The sequence below is a fragment of the Aptenodytes patagonicus genome, chromosome 5 (genome assembly GCF_965638725.1).
Source record: "Aptenodytes patagonicus chromosome 5, bAptPat1.pri.cur, whole genome shotgun sequence".
Lineage (NCBI taxonomy): Eukaryota > Metazoa > Chordata > Aves > Sphenisciformes > Spheniscidae > Aptenodytes > Aptenodytes patagonicus.
Genome location: NC_134953.1, coordinates 78,995,047 through 79,015,133, shown reverse-complemented (window position 1 = coordinate 79,015,133; position 20,087 = coordinate 78,995,047). Strand labels below are relative to the sequence as shown.

The following is a 20,087-nucleotide window of genomic DNA, read 5'->3' as shown; positions in this document are numbered from 1 at the left end:
TCTGCCCGTTCCCCGCTTCACCAAGCCGGGGCCGTGCAGAGGTGTCTTCTTGTCCCGGCGGGCCCGGCGGCTTGCGGGAGCAATGGTGCAGGCTGGCACCCGCGGTGGCGGCCCGCAGCCTCCTGTGGCGCCGGGTAACTCGCCAGCGGCTGCCCCAGGGCAGGCCCCGGCCCCGCGGGGCGAGGCGGGGCGCCGGCCGGCACACCGGCAAGGCGGGAGTCGGCAACCGGCCCGCGGCCCGTGGGGGACTCGCTTCATGCCACTGTCAAACGCGACCCTGCGGTGGTGTTTCCACACGCAAAACCCGCCTTTGAATGTTCAGAGGATGCTGCAAGATACCTACGTGTTTGAAAATACGAAGAAAAGTTTTAAATTCATTTGTTAAAACCAAATTGGCAATGACGGCTACTTACAGTGGTAACGGTGCGGTTACACAGAGACTGAGAAAGAAGTGAGTTCAGGTTTTATAATTCCTTCTCTCTTCAAACTTTCAAAAGAAAAACCACCTCAGTGTATGTGAAATGCCAGCTCTGTTGGTAATCTACTGTTGCACTTACTACAGAAATTTTCCTTTTCCTTCCTCGCTCTGTTCTCTTTAACTCCGCTTCAAATTGAAACGCAAAAGAATATCCAGAGCTCAATATATTGGGTCTTTTAGTTCATAGCATCGCACCAGTCAATTACCAGTAGCAGTTGTTATGGGGAAGCAGCTTTCCTCCGAAAGACGGCAAGAGTAACTCTACCCTCAGGGAGAGAGTCCCTCTCTTATTTACGCTAATAGTCATGCTTCAATTGCTCCACGCCTCTCCCAGAATGACTCAGATAAATTACACTGGCAAACAGACATTTACTCTTCCACCACAAAGCTAGAAACTTGAAAAGATATTTAGCCTCCTGAGAGCCTGGAGGAAAATACAGCCGTTAAATTACAACTGTCAGAAAAGGCACATAAGATAAATCATGCTTGAGGTTGACATATGCATCCCCCGCAACTGCCTGACATAGCCTAGATATTTCAAGCTTTGCCCCTTATTTAGCCAATTTATAGAAAATACTAAATAAAAGTGCATTCATTAGCCATTTTCCTCTAGGAAATAATTCTCACATGATTTTAAGCAAGAGGAATATATTAAAGGAACATGTTTTAATTAAAGGATAGAGTGACTCAGGGTTTCAGCAGGCAGAGGTACAGGCTTTCATGTTTGGGTTATTGGTTAACCAACTGAGAGGGCTCCAACTCAGAGGTGTGACATCCAACAAATTATTTGTCAGAGGCTGTGTAAAATACCTGGGCAATTTCAGTTCCACTCCAAACACTTGGGTATTTGTATCGCAAAAAGCATCATTAAAATTAGGTGACCACACGCATCTGTAGCCCTCTTGACATCTCAGCAGGGAGGAAACTGAAATACAGCTTCATTCTTCTCAGGCAAATGAAGCCAGGTCAGCTGGATTTGCACTGAAGGCTGTCTAAAACCTCAGAGGTGACAGGTTAACGTGGCTCAACTGCACAGGTTGCAGCCTGCTTACGAGGGCGGAACCACGGAGGTAAATTCAGGTTGGTCCGGCCAACTCCACCAAAAGTATGCTGGTAAGTGTTTAGCGAGGTGATTTACACCAGGGTTGAACTCCATCCCCACCAACAGAACGAGAACTCTTTTCTCAGTACCTCCCCAACGGCCAGGTCCGGCGTTAAGGAAGCTTGTACTTCTATGAAATGCCCTACAGAAATCCAGGGTATATATAGCTCCTTTGAGAACTTGACTCTGGAATTGCCTACAGTCGGAATGAGGAGAAAGGACAACACGATGTTACTCATGCACCGTTTCAGAAATAACCAGAACGCAGGCCTCAGTCGAATGCCAGCGGGAGGGCTGCGCACATCATGACACCAAACTGATAGGTACGAGCCGCTTGACTGGGGTAAACTGCTTAAAAAAGTGTTTCTGCAACATGTCCACAAGCATAAAGAGGCAGACACTTCTGTTCACAGGGCCCGTGAACATGTAGATGCTCTTAGATGCTCGAGTATTCAGGGTGAGCAGAAACTCATGGTTTAGGGTCTGGCACCAAAAAAAAAAAAAAAAGGCTGCCTGTGACAACCAAAGTTCTTGTGGAACTTCCTATCGGAACTTGGCGTGGTGGGGATTTCAGAAACCTGGCTAGTCACAGGGCAATTTTCTTGCAGGAAAATGCTTTGATCTTGCCAGAAAAGAGGTTGCGAGCTGGGGTATTCCCAAAGCCTGCGTACTGAGAGATCGGTGGCCTCTGACGCCACCAGAAGACCGTACCCTCTTAGCGCTAGCGCTGCCGGCCAACTCGCGATTGCATCAGCGGAGTGTCTGAACGTTATCCATCTTGAAAAGATACAGAAAATCCCCGCAAGACAGATTAGCAAGGGATTTTTCTCCAACACATTGCTCTTCCGCACCTTCAAAAATCTTTATCTGTGTAAGCAAAAAGGACTTCTATTCATCCTGACGCAACTTAGGCCACAAACCAGATGCGCTAGGCCAAGACAGGGGATCCTTGAAACGGTACCGACAGAACAGGTTTGCTCACCGAGAGAGTACCAAGAGTGGCCTGCAGAATCCCCCCAAATTCTCATGACTAGAAGAAATGTAAAAAACAGTGTAAAAAGTCAGGTTCAGATTTCTGCTGCAATCCCGGAACAAATATTCCGTATTTTGAATAATTTTTCAAGATTTACATGCATCGTAGCATGCTCTTATCTGTGCCTTTAAGTAACTAATACTTTTCAAAATCTGTAAGGAAAAAAAACCCAAACTAATCTGTTCAAATGGGTTAAAATGACACCTTAAATGAAGCACGTGCAGGCAGAAGAAACTTCATTATCATACTGTGAGATAGCTCAACCCATACTGGAAGAATATGCCAGAAAGTTCCGAGAAAGCAGAGAAAATGCTGAAAGTAAGCATTTCTGTGGCTGTAAGAAAGCAACAAAGAAGAGAGTAAACAATGATTTTATTAATTTGTTAACATAACAGTAAATACAAGCCATTGGTATTGATCTTTGATTATTGATTGATATTTATTAGGTACTCTGAATACCCAAGAGAACAATTTAGCTCCATTGTTCAGTTTAAGATGAATTAACGTTTCAGTTGCATCGCTTTTGCAGTATAGAACAATCTGGTTTTAAATTATCCTTTCCACAGTGGATAGGTTAGATGAATTAATTTTCTGTTGATATTCATAGCGTTCAAAAATTCCATATCTTCTTCCCTCAGATTAAAATCAAAAACCTGGTTTGGAGAAAAAAAAAAAAGAAGAAAAGTGATGAGAACATTGCAAAGACTAAAGCGCACACATTTGTTTAGTATTAGCACTCTATAATTTAGGTGGTCTGTTTTTATTTTGAGTTCTTGATATTGATAATTAATATCAATTAAATGGCCTTTTTTGTTTTAAAAGGCTATTGTAAAAAGTTTGCTGCGTTCATTTTTGCGAGGATTTGTACTTTATTTTCAGATCACTAAGCTGAACATAACATTAGGAAAGCTTAAGTCCAAGTGGAAAGAATTGAAGTCATTGAGAAAGTGCCATGCGCCAGTTTTACTGGATATCATTGCACCCAAAACCGTAACACGCTTTAATATATCTAATCATGCTGTATGGTTTTTTCGTATGTATTAAAATATAGCAGAAGTTGTACGGCAATGACACTGTATAATGCAGCATTAGAAAACTTTCTGAAGGTTAATTTTTTATTCCATCGATACGGATCAGTCAACTAAAGTCCTACCGTACGTTTTCTTCTAGGGTACGCTAAAGACATTAATGGGCATGGTAACTGAACTGAACATGCTATTCTGAAGAACCAGAAGTCTTAGATGGAAAATCCGCAATTATTTGGCAGATTACAGATATTACTTATCTGTAATACTGGGGAGGGGGAAGCAGGAAAATAACCATTTTCCTGGAAAAACCAAAACAAAACCACCTGTGATAATTTTTCTGATTAATCAAAAGGTACTTACACCTGCTTTCTAAGGCACTCATGATAATCACGTAAAAACCTCACAAACCGTGTGACACAAAATAGCTGGCTGCTGTTTCATTAATATAGAGTCCATTAAATATATATTTTTCGACATCAGGAAAGTGAATTTATACCACAGTATATGTATGACCTTAACAGCTACGCTTCGGATTAATCTTCCACCACCTTTATACTGCACCCAAAGCAAGTGATTTACTGTAAATTCATCTTGGCAACATTATACTTATGGATATTCAAGGGGATGAATCCAGGTCATGAAGAACCATTAGGAAAGAATGAATTCATAGAAAAAAGAAAAACAAAACAGAACAAAACAACCCAACAATCGCTGCTCTCCTTGGTATCAGGAAACTGTGAAAGTAATTGTACGCCTCCCCCCCTGCTCCAAATTTACAGCGAGGTTACGAACTTAGCACTAGTTCATTATACTGGAAGATTGAAGCCTCCTCTAGAAAGTCCTGGAAATCTATTTTGCTGGAGAAAAAAAATAGAGCAATCATTAATAGGGTGATAATGCTGCTAACATACTCTCAAGTTTCCTATTAGTAGTTCAGCTAGAGAGTGGTTCTCAAAGGGCACTGGCTAGCAAAGCCGCTGTGAAATAGTCCTCTTGGGCACGGTGGCGGAGATTGGCACAATGGATCTGCGCAAAGCTGCTTGGAGAAGCACAGCCCACAACGTTGGCCATGCCTGCAGCGGTTTACAGGGTGATACGTGTTACATCACTGGGAAGTAGTATCAGCGTCATCGATTTAAATTCATTTCAGGCTTTGTGCTCCTCTTTTCTTCCCCCCCCCCCCCCCCCCCCCCCCAATGGCTAGTGGCAAGTTTTGGAGATAGTTCTCACGCTCTGGTCCCTTAGAAGTCATGACTATTCTGTAATGTCCTGGCAGTTGCAATTAGTCCTGTGTGATGCTGCAGATGGATAAGCAGCCATTCATAAAGACAAACAGTAAGGCTGCATCGCTTATCTCATAAATATAACGCAGGCTCACTACAAGGCAGTGCAAACACTCGACATTTTCTTTCGAAAGTGCAGGCGTCTTAATGGAGGCTGCAAAAAGTGCCAAAAGATTAAGTACAGAAAAAGACTCCCAGCACAGCAACACGAAAAATTGCCAGGAGGTTGGCTTCTCTGTTATTTTCACCCGATGCGCTATAGTCGGAGGTGAGCTTCAAAGCTTTGCAAGGGGTGTGGCAACGCGGAAAGAGTTAACTGCTTGGATTCAGTTAGTGGCAGCAAGAGCGACTCCACCTTTGTCCCCATTTTCAAAAACATGGGGTTAATGTCAGCTTTCCTGTCAGAACAGTTCAGCGCTGCTATTTTTAAAAGAAAATCAGCTGGTGTTAACCACAGTGCAAAAAGAAGGGTGAATATTGCGCAGTCTGCTTGGCTTAGTGGATTTGTGAACTTGCTGGTGTTATAGTTTCTTTATTACACATGCTAGTCAGAAAAATAATGTCTTGAAAGTTACATTGGGGGTCAGGTGCGGTAGAAACACTTCTGCGGCCTGATTAAAAAAACCTTTCCTGAAGTATGCACTTTACAAAACCGTTCCCATTATTTTCCAAGGAAAAGTTCTTAGGTGCCTTCGCCTCCAGTAATAGAAAAGATGAAATTCAGAAACAGGCAAGAAAGAGGAGAGAGGGAGCCACTCAGAGTCAGACAGGAAGCTTCTTGGCTGCACAGAAAATGGCCTCACCCTTTCCACTGACTTTCAGTTTATTTTTTCCCTTCCTTACTTGTTTCACGAGAGTTCCCTTCCACTAAGAGTCACGGTGCTCCTGCAAAGGCAGCTGATTGCACTTCGGTAGGTAACACTGATAAATTGTATCTTATTTTAAATAATGGTTTATCTCGACTAGAAAGGAGTGCCCCAATCAGTCACTACCACAAATGACCTACATAATAGGGAAGAAAAAGTGCCTTCAATTTTCAGGTGCATTCCCTGTTCCCATCGGCAAGATGATGGGTTACACTGATAAAATGGATGCATTGCTGTATCTTACAAATGGTCATTCTAGAAAGGTGAAAAAGTTTTCTCTCGAGAGAAAGCTTGTCTTACGGAAATATGGACAGGAGGAGGAATTTCAGCCCTGGGGAAGAATATGCATATAATTCCAAGAATTCACTTGAGGGATGAATTCTGAAAAAAAAATAAAATTAAAAAAAAACCAACTGAAAAAATGAGCACCCCCAGGCTAACTGACCAAAGAAATTAAAAAAAATGGAGTTAAACATCCTGATTTTGTATGTTCAGCACTTTTATATCCCTTTGGTCTTCTAGGTTCTGCTTCTATTACAGAACATCACTCCTCACTGCTACCCCTAAATCTCACTACTGTTCACTTTCCAATTTCTTATTAGTTGTCTTATTTCTGTATACTATGATCAAAGTTGTCGTACATGTGTTTCTGTATACTATGATCAAACTTTAGAAATGTTCATTTAGATGAGGTGATATGGACTTATTCTTCAGCAGCCTTTGCTTAAAGAGAAAACTATCTACCACATCTGTAATGTCAATTTAGTTGCAAAGAGGAGCATAAAATATGAACCCACTGAGTCTGTCTTTCCCTCTGCAACCTCATCAAAAGTCAAAGAGGATTTGCTCAATGATTCTAAATTAACTAACGTGCGAATGCCCTATTCAAAGGAAGAGGCTCCAGCGATATACCCCAAGCACACAGGAGACAACAGGGTTCCGGTCTCTTGGGGCAGAAAACGATGGCTATTAGCGATGGCGCAATGTGCAAAACTGCACACCACACCTGGGAGAGAGATAGCATGGGTCAGCTGAGTCCTGGCACTGAAAAAAAGCTTATATTGCCTCAAATTACATGCAACTTTGTACACAGTTACAATTAAACTCTACCGTAGTTCTAAAGGCACTACCTGGTAGCAAAGGAATTGCTAGGAAAGATTACAAAAAAAACCCCCAACCCAACCAGAAAAAAGTCCTGAACCAACAATAATTAAGTCTGAAGGTAGTTAGGAAAGTAACTACCAGATTAAAACTGTAACTTGCCACAACTGCTCCTTAAGAAGAATGCTTTTTCAGTAATACTATTTCTATCTGATTATTCCTTTCATTACTCATTGTACTGCTTAGATACCATGATCTAGGTCAGAGAAAATGGTGGCTTGACTTCCCAGCAAAAGCAGATGCAGACACAAAAACCATTGTAAAATCTCTTTGACAGAGGGAACAATGAAATATATCAGTGAATTAGGAGGCCATCCTCACTGTAGCCTAAAGTCATCTATGTAGGGGATTAGCAAGAAAATCTGGTTTAGTTCTGTCTAGCTTAGAACAGGGAGGTAATCAGTCAGAAACAAGTGCAGAAAAAACAGAGCTGTTCTGGCCAACATGGGACTTCTAGCCACGTAACTAGTCCTAACTGGTATTGTTCTGGTAATACTGAGGCTAGAATTTGGTAGCATACATAAAGATTTGGTTCACTTTGTATGCGTCATTTGCGTTGCAAACAGTGTGTTGATGTGATGTCTGTTTCTCTAGAGAGAACTAGAGGTAAGACTCCAACTTCTCTTTTGTAGTTCCTGAGAAAGTCTCCGCTGCCAAAAAGCCACACTGAGTGAATACTAGGCACGTGATTCACTTCTAGTCCTCGTTTTATGAGTTCGGATACACTGTGAAGCAAGGAGTCCCTCAACAGCACAGTAACAGGGGTTTTTTTGTATTGTTAAGGTATTGTTCTATGAAGTGACTTTTCAAAAGCGGGATTAGCTGATGACCACTAGTAGAAAGGTTTATTTCTGGGCAATCTTTCCAATTTTCCCTTACTGTGGAGATTGTGTAGCTTTCTTGGAACAGTACATTGTACAGGTATTAGCGAGCACAGCATTTCATACAGTTTCTTGTATTTTAAAATAATAAATAATACATTAATGATTCCAGAGGAAAATCCAGACAAATTTTCGCGGAAATGTTTACCAGGAAAAACCAGCCAATTATTCTGAGGAGCTGTTAGCAAAAAGGTAAGTTTGTCTGTATTTTAGCCAAGCTGTACAGAAGCTCTACTTTGAGGACAAACAATGCAGGCTAGAATATATGATCGCTGTAAGTCACTTCTCGATAAAAAACTAAGGAGCTTTGTTTCACGATATGACTAAAGCAGAACAGCACTGGGAAAACTGCCTCAGGAAGTCCACACACAATGTAAATCATAGTCAGATTTTCCATACCTTTCTAGACACAGGAACTCCTAAAATATCAAACCAATGTGACTAGAAGTTGAATACTCAGCCGGTAAAAGACTCTGCAGACGTATTTCTCAAAACAGATCTGTAAACTACATATATCTGTATCTACATCTATCTCTATATATACATACATAGTTTATACGAAAATCTGAGGAACAGTATAGGCTCTTAATGAGATTTCCTGGACAAATCCAAAATGAAAGCTAAACTAATTCTCACTAAAAGCTACACAAAACTCACCAGAATTTCCAGTAAGAGAAGATGATCAGTAGTAACAGAGATGCCTCTTTGGCTCTTAGAGCTCGCTGCCCAGCTCTTAGCCATGCAGATAAGTTTATTTGTACGTGGGCTTCTCTGGAAAGATTTCTACTTTGTTATACCTACAGGCTAGTAAATAATATGCATAGAACTCTCTAGGTCAATGCCATTATTATGCAATAATATGCATAAAACTTTTTTTGGTGATGCTCAGATATTGCTTATTACAGTGAGATTATATTTTTGATGGAGATTTGCAGTTTATTGTACAGTATAAATACTGTAATAATAATGGTATTAACGTATTTTTTTCACCCAGCTTTTTCTTCTTCATACATTGTATCCCTCTAATAAAGTACTTGGAAAATTATTTCGTACTTAACACCTGTGTTGTACACTAGTAGGTAGCATTTTTTTTTTCTTACATTTTTAAAGAAGGGATTATCTCCTCATGCTCTTTGATTAAATGGCCTGATGCAGGGTCAATGGCATAAATAAGAGGCTTTGCATGGGCTTCAATGAACTACGGATCAGGATTTGAGACAGAAATGTAAGATCTCTGTACAAAAGTGCTACCCTCAAAAATATCTCGTCTGTTATCAATGTTAAGGATTTCAAATCAGTTATCATTAATAGCAGACATTAATCTTAGGATTATATTCTTATTGTAACCTTCCCTGAATTTAAATTACATGCTGTGACTCACTGATCACTGACAAAGGAAAAAGCTCAAACCTTCATTCACACAATAAGGCTTGGGTCCCAGGAAACATGTCTCCCGTCATGCATTCCATTCAGAATGTCAACATCGTCTTCTGCTATTGTAAAATCAAACACCTATGGGAATGCGTATATAGTTAACATCACGAACAGAGAGAGAATCAGGAGTGTTTCTGTTATTTAAACTGACCAAGATTCATTTAAATGTGAGGCAGATTTTTTCTATATTTTTCCTTCTGGAAATTCTTCTTATATTTTGTCATGGACAAATATTCCGTTAAGCTGACAGGCTCCACTGGGTCCTTTGCTCCTTTTGTGACTCGTTTTTATTTGTAGACTCTGTTAAGATGGTTTTGTAGCACGCTGGCCTCAGGCAAGGGTCCAAGACACCGGTAGTATCAAAGCTGTTTTTGACAGCACTCTATATGGTCGCTGCCAGAGGTATATGAAGACCCTGCCTGCAATCCCTCTGGAAACCTGAGCTCAGTATTTCACTTCTATCCCAACGTTCAATTTAGAGTGTTACAGTCCTTTTCCCCAGAACTTTGGCCAAAGAGAACGACTAGAAGGTAGCAGGACATTCACAAAGCTAGCAAACCAAAGGCTGTATCATAGAATCACAGAATAGTTTGGGTTGGAAGGGACCTCTCAAGGTCATCTAGTCCAACCCCCCTGCCGCGGGCAGGGACGTCTTCAACTAGATCAGGTTCCTCAGAGCCCCGTTCAACCTGACCTTGAAGTATAGCTATCTTTTCTACGTGTACTTAGACAAAACACTCATGGATCAGCTAATAGAGAAACAGATACAGTGCTACAGTGCCTCAGTACTAACTCAAACTTGAAAGCAACCACCCGTCTTCATGCACAGGTTCTTCCAGCCACCGACTTCGCCTGTGGCGAGACCTGCAACATGAATGACGGTGTCAGTGTTTTCTTAACAGGTGTCTTATTCAGACGTTATCGCTTCAGAACTGAAGTTGCTTTAAGTCGGTCTGTTGTCTTTGTCAGAGCTCCTCCACAGTCAATAAAAAGATCCCGTGGAGCCTGAACTGCTGCCAAATGAGCTCCTCCCATCCTGCATTATCCAGCAGTCACTGTCTGCTGGAATGACCCTTGTAGTCAAACCTCAGTGCTCAAGCTTTTTAAACCTAAACCAGGACCAGTCCCAGAAGCAGAAATCCTATATAATATGTTATATACTAAGGGCTTAATGAGGTCCATGCTTCCACCAACTTGACTAGAGGTGGTAAAGACTCAGGCCAACACACTGGCATGGGGGAAAGAAAAAAATGGGAGATGCGATAAACAACATCGAATAACTGTGCCAGTTCTCCCCTCCTCCTCTCCATCCTAAGTGTTTTAAGTTTTGCTGCAATGCGTTTCCTCAGTTGTGCGAAATGAATTGGTGGGGCCACAGAGTAAAGTCTGTAAAAAATAGAATGAATCTGGATTTAAAATATCATTGGGGAAAATAAAATCAAATAAAAAGAATAAGGAAGGATTTTTAGCCCGGTTGCGTTCTCTGATCTGGTTCACAATACAGTACCACAAACAGCTGTGCTTGTTTGTACACACAGGCAGTGTGCATGTCGGAATAGTCAGTCAAGGCAGGAGCTATATAAAGAGGCACAGCCACCAGGAGAAATCCTCATTCATGTGAGTTGATTTACACCTCCACACACAGTGATTTAACTAGCAGACGGAAGTTTGCTATCTTCTTGCAAAGTTTCTTCCTGATTTGCCAAACAGTTCGTACCCCTACAATATTTCTGGAAGTAACAATAAGGTGGTTGTGGTTTCCCCTCTCCTCCCCCAAAGAAAGCACGCTTCTCAGATTAGAGAAATGGAGAGAAAAATGAATGAATCAAAAACATTTGGTGTGACAAGGAAATAAAAACGGGGGGGGGGGGGGAATCGTGCTGCCAATCCTCATTCGTTCCCCACTTTTCTTTGTCCATCCCCTTCATGCCGGGACCTTCTCTGCAAATTGAGTAGAAGGAAGAAGGCAGGGGAAGAGTCAGCTCTGGCAGGACCGTGATTTCCTCAGAAGGTCTGTATGTGGGATATCCCCAGGAGAGCTTTACAGCTTTCATACGGTGTTATGCATAGCACACAAACTCCTTCCCTTTGACCTGTGTGCCTGTCACAGAGAGGACCTATCCATAACCAGATCAGGGTGTTCTACAATCAGCCAAGTAATAAGTAAAAATATTAATAATAAAAATCAACTATGAAAGGTCTTTCTATGGGTATCTTTTTTATCCACAGTGATTAGCTCTCCAGTTGATTTCTGACATTTGCTTTGATTGGCAGAATCAAATTGGTTTTGATATGGTTTTCTACCATATTGTAGTAAATTTATGGTAGTATAATTTGCCAGTTTTAACTGAGTTGCCCCAATATAAAACTGGTATAGGAAAATGGGCAGGCAAACCGAAGTATTAAAAACAGTAACTCAGATGTTAGTCAGACTTGAGTGCACAACCAAATCTTACCTTGCAGTTTTCCTGTATCCTTTCTGCTTTTGTGGACTTTGGAATAGTGACAATCCCATTCTGAAAAACATAATGCTTCTCATCATTAAAATTTACATAGTTTCAAAGAAAATAATCTCTCTTCAAAACATTTCAAGACATTCCTCATGCCTTCTGAGGTTTTAATTTCATTTTTCAGAGGACGCTCACATTTCTACACACTATTTTTAATTGCAGTTATATACACTGCATTAAATTCCAACGCAGATTATGTGGTTTATGTCAACTTAATGCACTACTTCACTGCTTAGTACTTCGTGTTGAGCGATAGAAATGGAACAATGCCTCATACTGCTTGTAACATTTAGCTTGAAAACATCTCTTTTATTGGTGGTTCTTTTCATCCTCTACAATCAGATTATTTGCATATTTAAAATACTGCCATGCTTTGTGTGCTACGTTCCACATTTCCAGTACAGCACAGTTAGTTCAGACGATATCAACACAGTGAAGGCAAAAATACTTTCTGTATAAATTCTGGTTTGATGCACAAACCCCAAACTATTTGCATTTTTTTTTCCTGAGAGAGGAGACACGTTTTTATTACCACCCTCCATTACCTGGATACTCCAGCGTATGCAAATCTGTGCTGGAGTTCTGCCATATTTTTTTGCCAGCTGAATGACACTAGGATGAGTGAGTGCTTCACCTTTGGCTAAAGGACAGTAGCCTTCAAAAACAATATCTCTGCTCCTACAATAATCCACCAGCTCCTGAGGTCGTTGGAAAGGGTGGTATTCAACCTTAGGTAAATGGAAATAAACTTTCAGTAAAAACCTTGAGAGTACATTTAGTAGAAAACATCGTTGATAAATGAAAATATTTTTTTCTCTCGTTTTAAAAACACACCACGAGTGAAATCACTGCTTCTGGGAGACAGATGTAAGTTATCCGTTTTGGAAGACATGGGAAGGATATTAATCCACAAGCATTTTGCCATTAATTGACACAATAGTTTACTACGTATTTTATGCTTCCCCCAGAAGTAAGGTGCACGGAGCAGTTGTCTGCCCTACCTGCAGCTGGACTTGCACTCGTGTTCTGCTCCGTGTTTGAGAAATATATGCAAATGCACAGAGGAAGTCGGCATTAGGTCATTTTTATTGGTGATTTGAGACTACCTTCTCTTCCCCAAATCTACGTCCTTTCCTGTTTCTTTACTAATGATCTTTGAGTTGCACGGGCAAGGGGAGGGGCAGGGACTGGGTTTGCAAGAGACCAACCAGAACAATTTGCTTGGGATGAGGGCCTGACCTCGGAAGCGAAGCCTGTTGGCATGGGTTGTCCATGGAAAATCCTGTGTCCTGCGCGTGACGTCACCCACAGCTTATGCAGGGAAGCAATCGCGCTGTGGAATGAAGTGTGAAGGAGACCCTTCGTAGGAAGGAAGGTCACAAATTGCCAAGAGCCAGTTAAAAGAGGAAAAGTAACAAGCTCCAAAGACATAGTTGTTGGAAGCAAAAGGAAACAGAAGTTATTGGAAAGTAATGGTCTCAGAAGAGCCACGTATCCTGGCATGTAGCAAAAGCCAAAAGGGAGGCTCTGTAATGTTCCTTACTACGTTACTTAAAAGTAAGTATTTCACAGTTTATCCTCTGCAGTCAAATGAAAATGGGTAGTGTTTTCCTTCATGAAAGACATAATCATGTGATGTATTTTTGTGACTGGCCGTCACCATTGTTCCAGTGATCTAACTCTTGCGCATTTTGAAGAAAAATACTCTTCTGAACAATTACCTCAACACATGGAATCTGGAAAATTTCTTCTGCCACAAAGAGGACAAATGAACATTTCCTGTTTCTCATCTTTAGTACATGTTGTCTTTTCAGACAACAATAGTCGGGAACAATAGGCTGGCAGTCATTCAATATGCGCTAAGAAAAAACTGTGCCCCTCGAAGGCTGGGCTGAGTCAGCCTAAAGCTGCTATGATCTAAATTACTAGGTGGACTCGGGAACAAGGTTCAAGCAGCAGACACATCCATGTCTTCAACCTTTGATGTTTCTTGACCTTTCAGTAGCCTTTGCGTTTCATGTTTATATGTGTGTAAGACCCGTGTTTAGGTCATACAGTTATTCACTTGTTTGCACCTGAGCTGACCCGAAAATAGTCTCATTGTTTTTACACAAAACTATGAGGGGAAAAAAGAAAGAGCAAGCAGGGTGTATTACTCAATTATTACAATAGTAATAAGCAATGTTAGTAGACATTCTTTACACTAAGTGTAACAAATAACATAGCCTGGAAAATATTAAATAAAAAATGATGTATTTAGGATCAAATGCTGAAAAATCTGCAGCACCCCTACGGCATCAGGTGACTTATTCAGCATTTATTCCTAATATAACTGCAAGCAGAATATACCTGCTGGTCTAATAAGATTTCTAGGCAGCACAGTTCCAGGTTACACCAGAAATACTTAAAGCAAGAACAGCATGCTGAGGCGTCACCTGCCTGCTTCACAAGCAGAATACACAGCAACAACTGCTTCCCACCTGGGAAGATTATACTTCATGCCTTTCCCCGAATCAAGAGACTCCCGAATTTTGTGAATTGAATTTTGGCACATGCAGTCGTGTGCTGGTAGCAGCAAGTATTTACCTTCTGAAATACATTGCTCAAATAATCAAATGCAGAAAATAAAACAAGCACTTTTGAATTTGTTTTTCTTGTGAAAACTTTCTGGAAGGTTCTAGCAGCACCTGAATGCAAGGGACTAGCATCCTGAGCTAGAAGAGGCATAGGGTGAGCGGCCAGCATGTGCTTCCCCTCAAAATAATAATTCCTACTTCCTGGCTTGCCCCACCCTTGCTATTTTAGTCATCAAACTTTTCTCAGGCGAGGGCTGTCCGTCATATGGTGGTAGAGGAAGATCTTGATCTTTTCTGGCACTCTACCCCGGGTGATTTGTGTGTAAAAACTGGCATTTGTTTAATAGAACAGGTTGCAGTTCACGTTACAGAACTCTTCACAGCTGCCACTTGGTCAGCCACAGGGGAACTCTAAGTACGCGCTGTTTTTTTTACGACAGTCATAGCGCAATGGGGAAAAGTTGAGCCTAGTAACAATCCTGACACACGGACCTAGAAAGTCGTACCTCGGACGATGGTATACAAAAGCCTTATGCTTTCCACCCTGGGTTCTTTTCACCCGGTAAAGCTTCCCTGCATCTGAACAGTTTCTCAATGGGAATGCAGAGTCTTACAATTATTTCTCTTTATAAAACTGAAATACAAGCCTAGAAATGTTTTCTCTATAGAGGAACAGTTCAGGTGAGTTTATGTACAAAGGGGTTGTTTCCTAATGCCTCAAAGTACTAAAATACATTTCTACCTTGTACAAATGTACATAATAGAGCTCAATATTAATGGCAATATTAACATTATTACTAAATCTCTCTGAGGTCATTACACAGCAATTTGCACTTCTAAATATTGCACAAAAAAATACTGATGAGCATTCCTACATGGAATTCGGAGAGGAACAGTTTATATTTGGTTTCAGTGTATCACTTTATTAAATGAAACATATTAATTAAATTCTTATAAAACATAATTTTTTCCCCTAATGAGTGACAGGCATAGGGGTCTTCAAAGAGACTTCAAAAACTTCCTTGAGCGTAAATCCAAACTTACCACGGCCAAGTCAATTACAAACTCTGGAATACAAACCTGTAAATTCTAGGTTGTAGGTTTCATTCTACATGATGCTAGAATAAAATATTTATCATCATTTTACACAGTGTTTAGCAGTATTTTTGATAGTAGATTGTAATATTAAAAGGTGCTTGCTTACTACTAAATACCTTAACAATACTCTTGTATTGTTTTTTCCAGGAACCAAGAGAGACAGTACTTACAACTTGGTTTGTAAAATAGAAGCATTGCTTACGATCTGGTTTGCAAAGGCTATAAAAGTCTAATAAAGAACCTCCTTTCTCCCACCTTCCTACTTCCTCCTCTTCACAGAAAAAAATAACTTTCAATTTTAACATCATAAGAACTGTTGGAATTGTAAGAACACCCTAAATTCTTTATGCAAATTTAACACAGCTAAGAGGGAAGTCATTTTCCTTCACTTGTTTCTTAAATATTTAGACTTTGTACACAATTATTATTTGCAAATGTTTCGTATTTAGAAATAAGTTCATTGAAAGAGTATGCTATTTTATGCATAAGTATAGCAAAGATCTTCTGTATTATAAATTCTGGGCAGTGAAATAATAATTCAGTATAGCACTTCCATTCCCAATTTAAATTTAGGAATTCATTAGTTATTTGATAGTGCTTAAGTAATCTCATCACCATCAGACTCAGCAACTCTCCAACGCTAAGCAAGAAACATCCTCTTTTGAGGATAACCTGAACTATGGTTTATAAGATTCCCGTAACTCTAAAAAGTGTAAATTAATGCTATAACAAAACTGTTCAAAGTGGAGCAGTTTGCAGTGGCATGGATAGTTCATTGTTGGTTTTTTTGGTTTTGATTCGGAACAATGCTGTGCATCACCTTAAAGAAGTGACTATCTGAATACAGCAGGGCCACCCTCCCACCCCCCAGTGTCACTACCGTCTCAACTTTTTGTCTCCTCTTTTTCAGTCACAGCGAAAGAGATGCCGTCAAATAGTATCAAGAAACAACTTTTCTCCATTACCACTACTGACGCAGTAAGACTGGCAGCATTTTGACATTGTGGGTAAGAGGAAATTTCAAAACAAATCCACGATTACGTTTTATTTTCCTTGCAGTGATTTAGTAGCGCACCGAAAGGCTGTTCTCATTTAACAGACTGTGACAACTTATGCCAAACTCCAGTAAGACTTTGACGATGTGTCTTTCTGAAAAGGAGACCCAATTGAACCTTGGCAAACAGTCATCAACCTGCCCATCTTAAGACATATTTCAATGGCTTATTTTGAATAACTGAATTTAAATATTTTACATGGTTTTATGTGAATTTAATGTTACTCGTAGTTGTCCTTTAGTAACCTTTAGTCTAGTGGACAGCAAAAATCAGAGATGTTAGGTTCTGACAGTCACATTCCGAGCAACCTTCTTGTGGCTGTTTATGACATTAAACCACAAACAGCTGCCAGAAATCCTCACCACCTGTACAAAGGGGAAAAGCATGCGCCTGCACTTCATCCATTCCAGTTCCCAGTTCTATGTTAGCACAAACACACTTTCGCTGGCAGGAGGTGGTAGGAATGGGAGTGTGAACTTCCAGCACAGCTGTGGGCAGAAAACTGCAACAAGGGAATAGTTGTCAGCGTCCTGGAAGTCTGCCGGTATGTAGGTTGCCATTTTTTATCTGCCTAGGGCAGCAAAATTTTTTTGCCAGGGCTCTCGCAGGACCTTCCTAAATGAGAAGTTCACTGAGTTTAATGTGATCTTAAAATACAACTATGAAATAAGGGGGGGAGCGAGGGAAGCAGCACCCTTGCATGGATATGTAATCACCTGAGGTTTTCAGTGCTGCTTAGAGGAATTATATATAGTATTTGAACAGAGGCTCTCCAAAACCTTGTTCACTCTGGAGATGCTAAATGTTCAGTGCTCCTTGAGTTTTATTTCTAAACTGTTTTATCATCAAAAAACTGGCATGTGGACCATTTTTTTGTGCCTTAAAACCAGCCACAAACAAGTAGCCTGGGAGAAACTGGGGAAAAGAAAGGAGGAAGGACTTTCCCCCGCCCCCTCACTTCAGGTCATCCTCCTGAATGGTTTTCAATATGCATATAGAAATGAAAGAGAAGAAATTGTATAACGAAGGCTAGTTTGGATGTACTCTTTCAGGCACAGGGGTGGGGAGGAGATGATTAACCAAAAAAACCAAAGCAAAAACCCAAACCCAGATACTTTAAATATATTTACCCACTCACCTGATTAACATGTGGAGTAATCACACAGTCTTCCTTTAGTTGCTCAAGATGACTGATAAGAAAGTTGCTTACACCAATTGATCTACACAAACCTAATGAGAAACAGAACAAGAAAAAGTTTTGGGACAATCCTAACTATTTGGGAGGATGATTTGAAAAATATTACTTTAAGAGACAAAATGATTGTACGCATCATTTCTGTATAGCAAAATACCGCAAAGAAACACAGAAAAATAGCACCAAAATCTAGTTTGACAGCATTATCTGAAAGCACGGTTCCGTCACAGTCACACTAGGAAATCATTTTATAATCTAAACACACTGGAAACTCCCCAGTGTATAAAAACTCCAGGCTAAATTCTGGGAAAGGCTACTGTAGTATAAGCAAAGAACAATTGGACTCCACCAGAATGAAAAGAAGGAAATGGTGTTCCGAGCAGCTTGCCAAAGCTAAAGAAAAGTGGAACATTTGCTGAAGACTAATAAGGTGTGAGCAATACAACACATGGACACGCAGCCCAAATGAACTATGTAGCACTGCTTATAGTTCTATTAGATCATTACGAGATGTTACGTAAAACTCGGTATAAAAACTTCAATTAAGCGAGCAGTATCTAACAAGAACCAAGAAGCTTAAAAATGTAGCTAGATTTCTCGGCTCCTGTTGACATGTAAATAAAGTTAAACGGCACATAGGTGATATGAAGGTTGTTTTTTTAAATAAGCCTTAAGTGTGCATGCGTGTGTATAAATTAAGTGCTGACAGTCCTAAAAGCAGACGTCTTCCTTCAAACCTCAGATACGATAAAGCACAACTCCCAATATTGGCCTGCCACCACACCTCAACCCTGACTCATCTTTGATAGTCTGGTCCTTACTCTGTGCTAAACACAGCTGATAGGAAAACCAACTGTGATCAGGCTAGTAGTGGTCTCCTTAGGCTGTGGATTCTGTGGACTATGAATCAGAGTCATTTCTTCAGCACGTGAACTTTGTCTTGATTGACTTGATCTGCATTTCAATCTGTCACTCTGCAGGCGGAAAGTCTGCCTCAAGGTGTGTGAACACACAAGTCCAGTCACTGTTGTTAATGCAGGATTTGTGTTGGCCAAGTCTACAGAATGTATATGCATGGGCTTATCTATATACACGCATACAAATATCTATAGCAAAACAGAAAGGAATTAAGCCAAAAGTTATACTGTTATTTTTTCAGGAAAAAAAAAAAAAGTCATTGGGCAATTTCAGCCATTTGATGTCAAAGGAATGATTTCTGGACTGAAATCGCCCTCACTCCACAGTTAGAATCGCCACTTTCTTTAGGTCGGCAGGGAACTATGTGGAGCTGCCTTGATTTGAAGCTGGAATACAGACACATAAAAAGCATTTATTAATGCAACTGAGAGGCGTGAATACATTAAAAGGAGAATTTCACTTGAAGCAAAAGCTAACGAAAATGTTGGATAAAAATGTACTAACCAAGTAATTATTCCTAAAATGCATGTTTTATGTATTAAAAAAACCCAACTCCCAAGCAGACTATAAATTGGCATATAAAATATGAGCTATACGATTAAAAAGTATCTTGAATTGGCAGGTTAGATTTACCTGGGCAAAACAAAGACATGAAATTTTTCTAGTCTTCTATGAAATTCTGTAAGTGAAGTTACAGTTTATTGCTAATTATTATAAACAGATTGTTAAAGCCCTGAAAATAAAAAATCAGTTTTGCATTAGAAAAGCCACTAACCATATAAATATAGGCAATTTGACTGCTATGCTGCTTTCACATATTTTAGCAGCACAAGCAGATAAGCTGCACAGCAGCAAAACCTGCACACATACTATCACTTTTTAATGTGGTTTCTTTTGTAGAATACAAAAAGGAGGAAAAAAAATACATTAGCAACTAAAATGCTAGACAGCTTTCCCTTACAGAAATTACCATTGTTCAAGATGTATAACATAATTAGGTTATAACCTGCGCTATAGCGATTTGCATTATTTGTAAGTCATCTGCCAGAAGGAGCAAAACCTGAGCTTTTGACTTCTACTGACAAACAACCCTGGAGTGTCAACACTAATAAATCATTATGCCAAGGTAGTCAGAAAAACACTTGCAGTTTTAACACAATGGTGAACCAAAATATTATACTCTATTGTTGAAAGCTAAGGAGTTACAAAAACCATGCTGTTATTGCCCTTGAAGAATAAAGCTTTTATTTCAGACTGAAATAAACCAAAATTCAATCACAGACATGAAGGATGAAAGGGCTTATTAAACTTGTCCATTTCCACAGAAAGTTTCCATTCTTTTTCCCCCCTACAGTATACTCTAAGATGTTTTGCTTCTAGCGTACTTCTTATAGGAGACTTTGAAGTCTGTTCCATAGTCTCATTGCAATCACTGATAAGTTTTTTGTTAGATTTCTGTGCTGGTTTCA

General features: G+C 40.1%; 1 protein-coding gene across 2 annotated transcripts in view; it reads right to left on the bottom strand.

Moving 5' to 3' along the window:
• Positions 1–2,968: 2,968 nt before the first annotated feature.
• The window catches only part of LOC143160534 (putative oxidoreductase ZK1290.5), a 53,291-nt gene continuing 36,172 nt past the window's right edge, over positions 2,969–20,087 (bottom strand). The window contains exons 4-8 of one of the 2 annotated variants that reach the window (XM_076338273.1): positions 17,644–17,735; positions 12,322–12,504; positions 11,723–11,782; positions 9,243–9,344; positions 3,180–3,266 (exon numbers count right to left, since the gene is read on the bottom strand). In XM_076338273.1, coding sequence (XP_076194388.1) covers positions 9,249–9,344; positions 11,723–11,782; positions 12,322–12,504; positions 17,644–17,735 — 431 coding nt within the window. In that variant the 3' untranslated portion in view covers positions 3,180–3,266; positions 9,243–9,248. Of the gene's footprint in view, positions 3,267–9,242; positions 9,345–11,722; positions 11,783–12,321; positions 12,505–17,643; positions 17,736–20,087 lie in introns of both variants that reach the window. The other variant, XM_076338272.1, reaches the window with a different exon arrangement.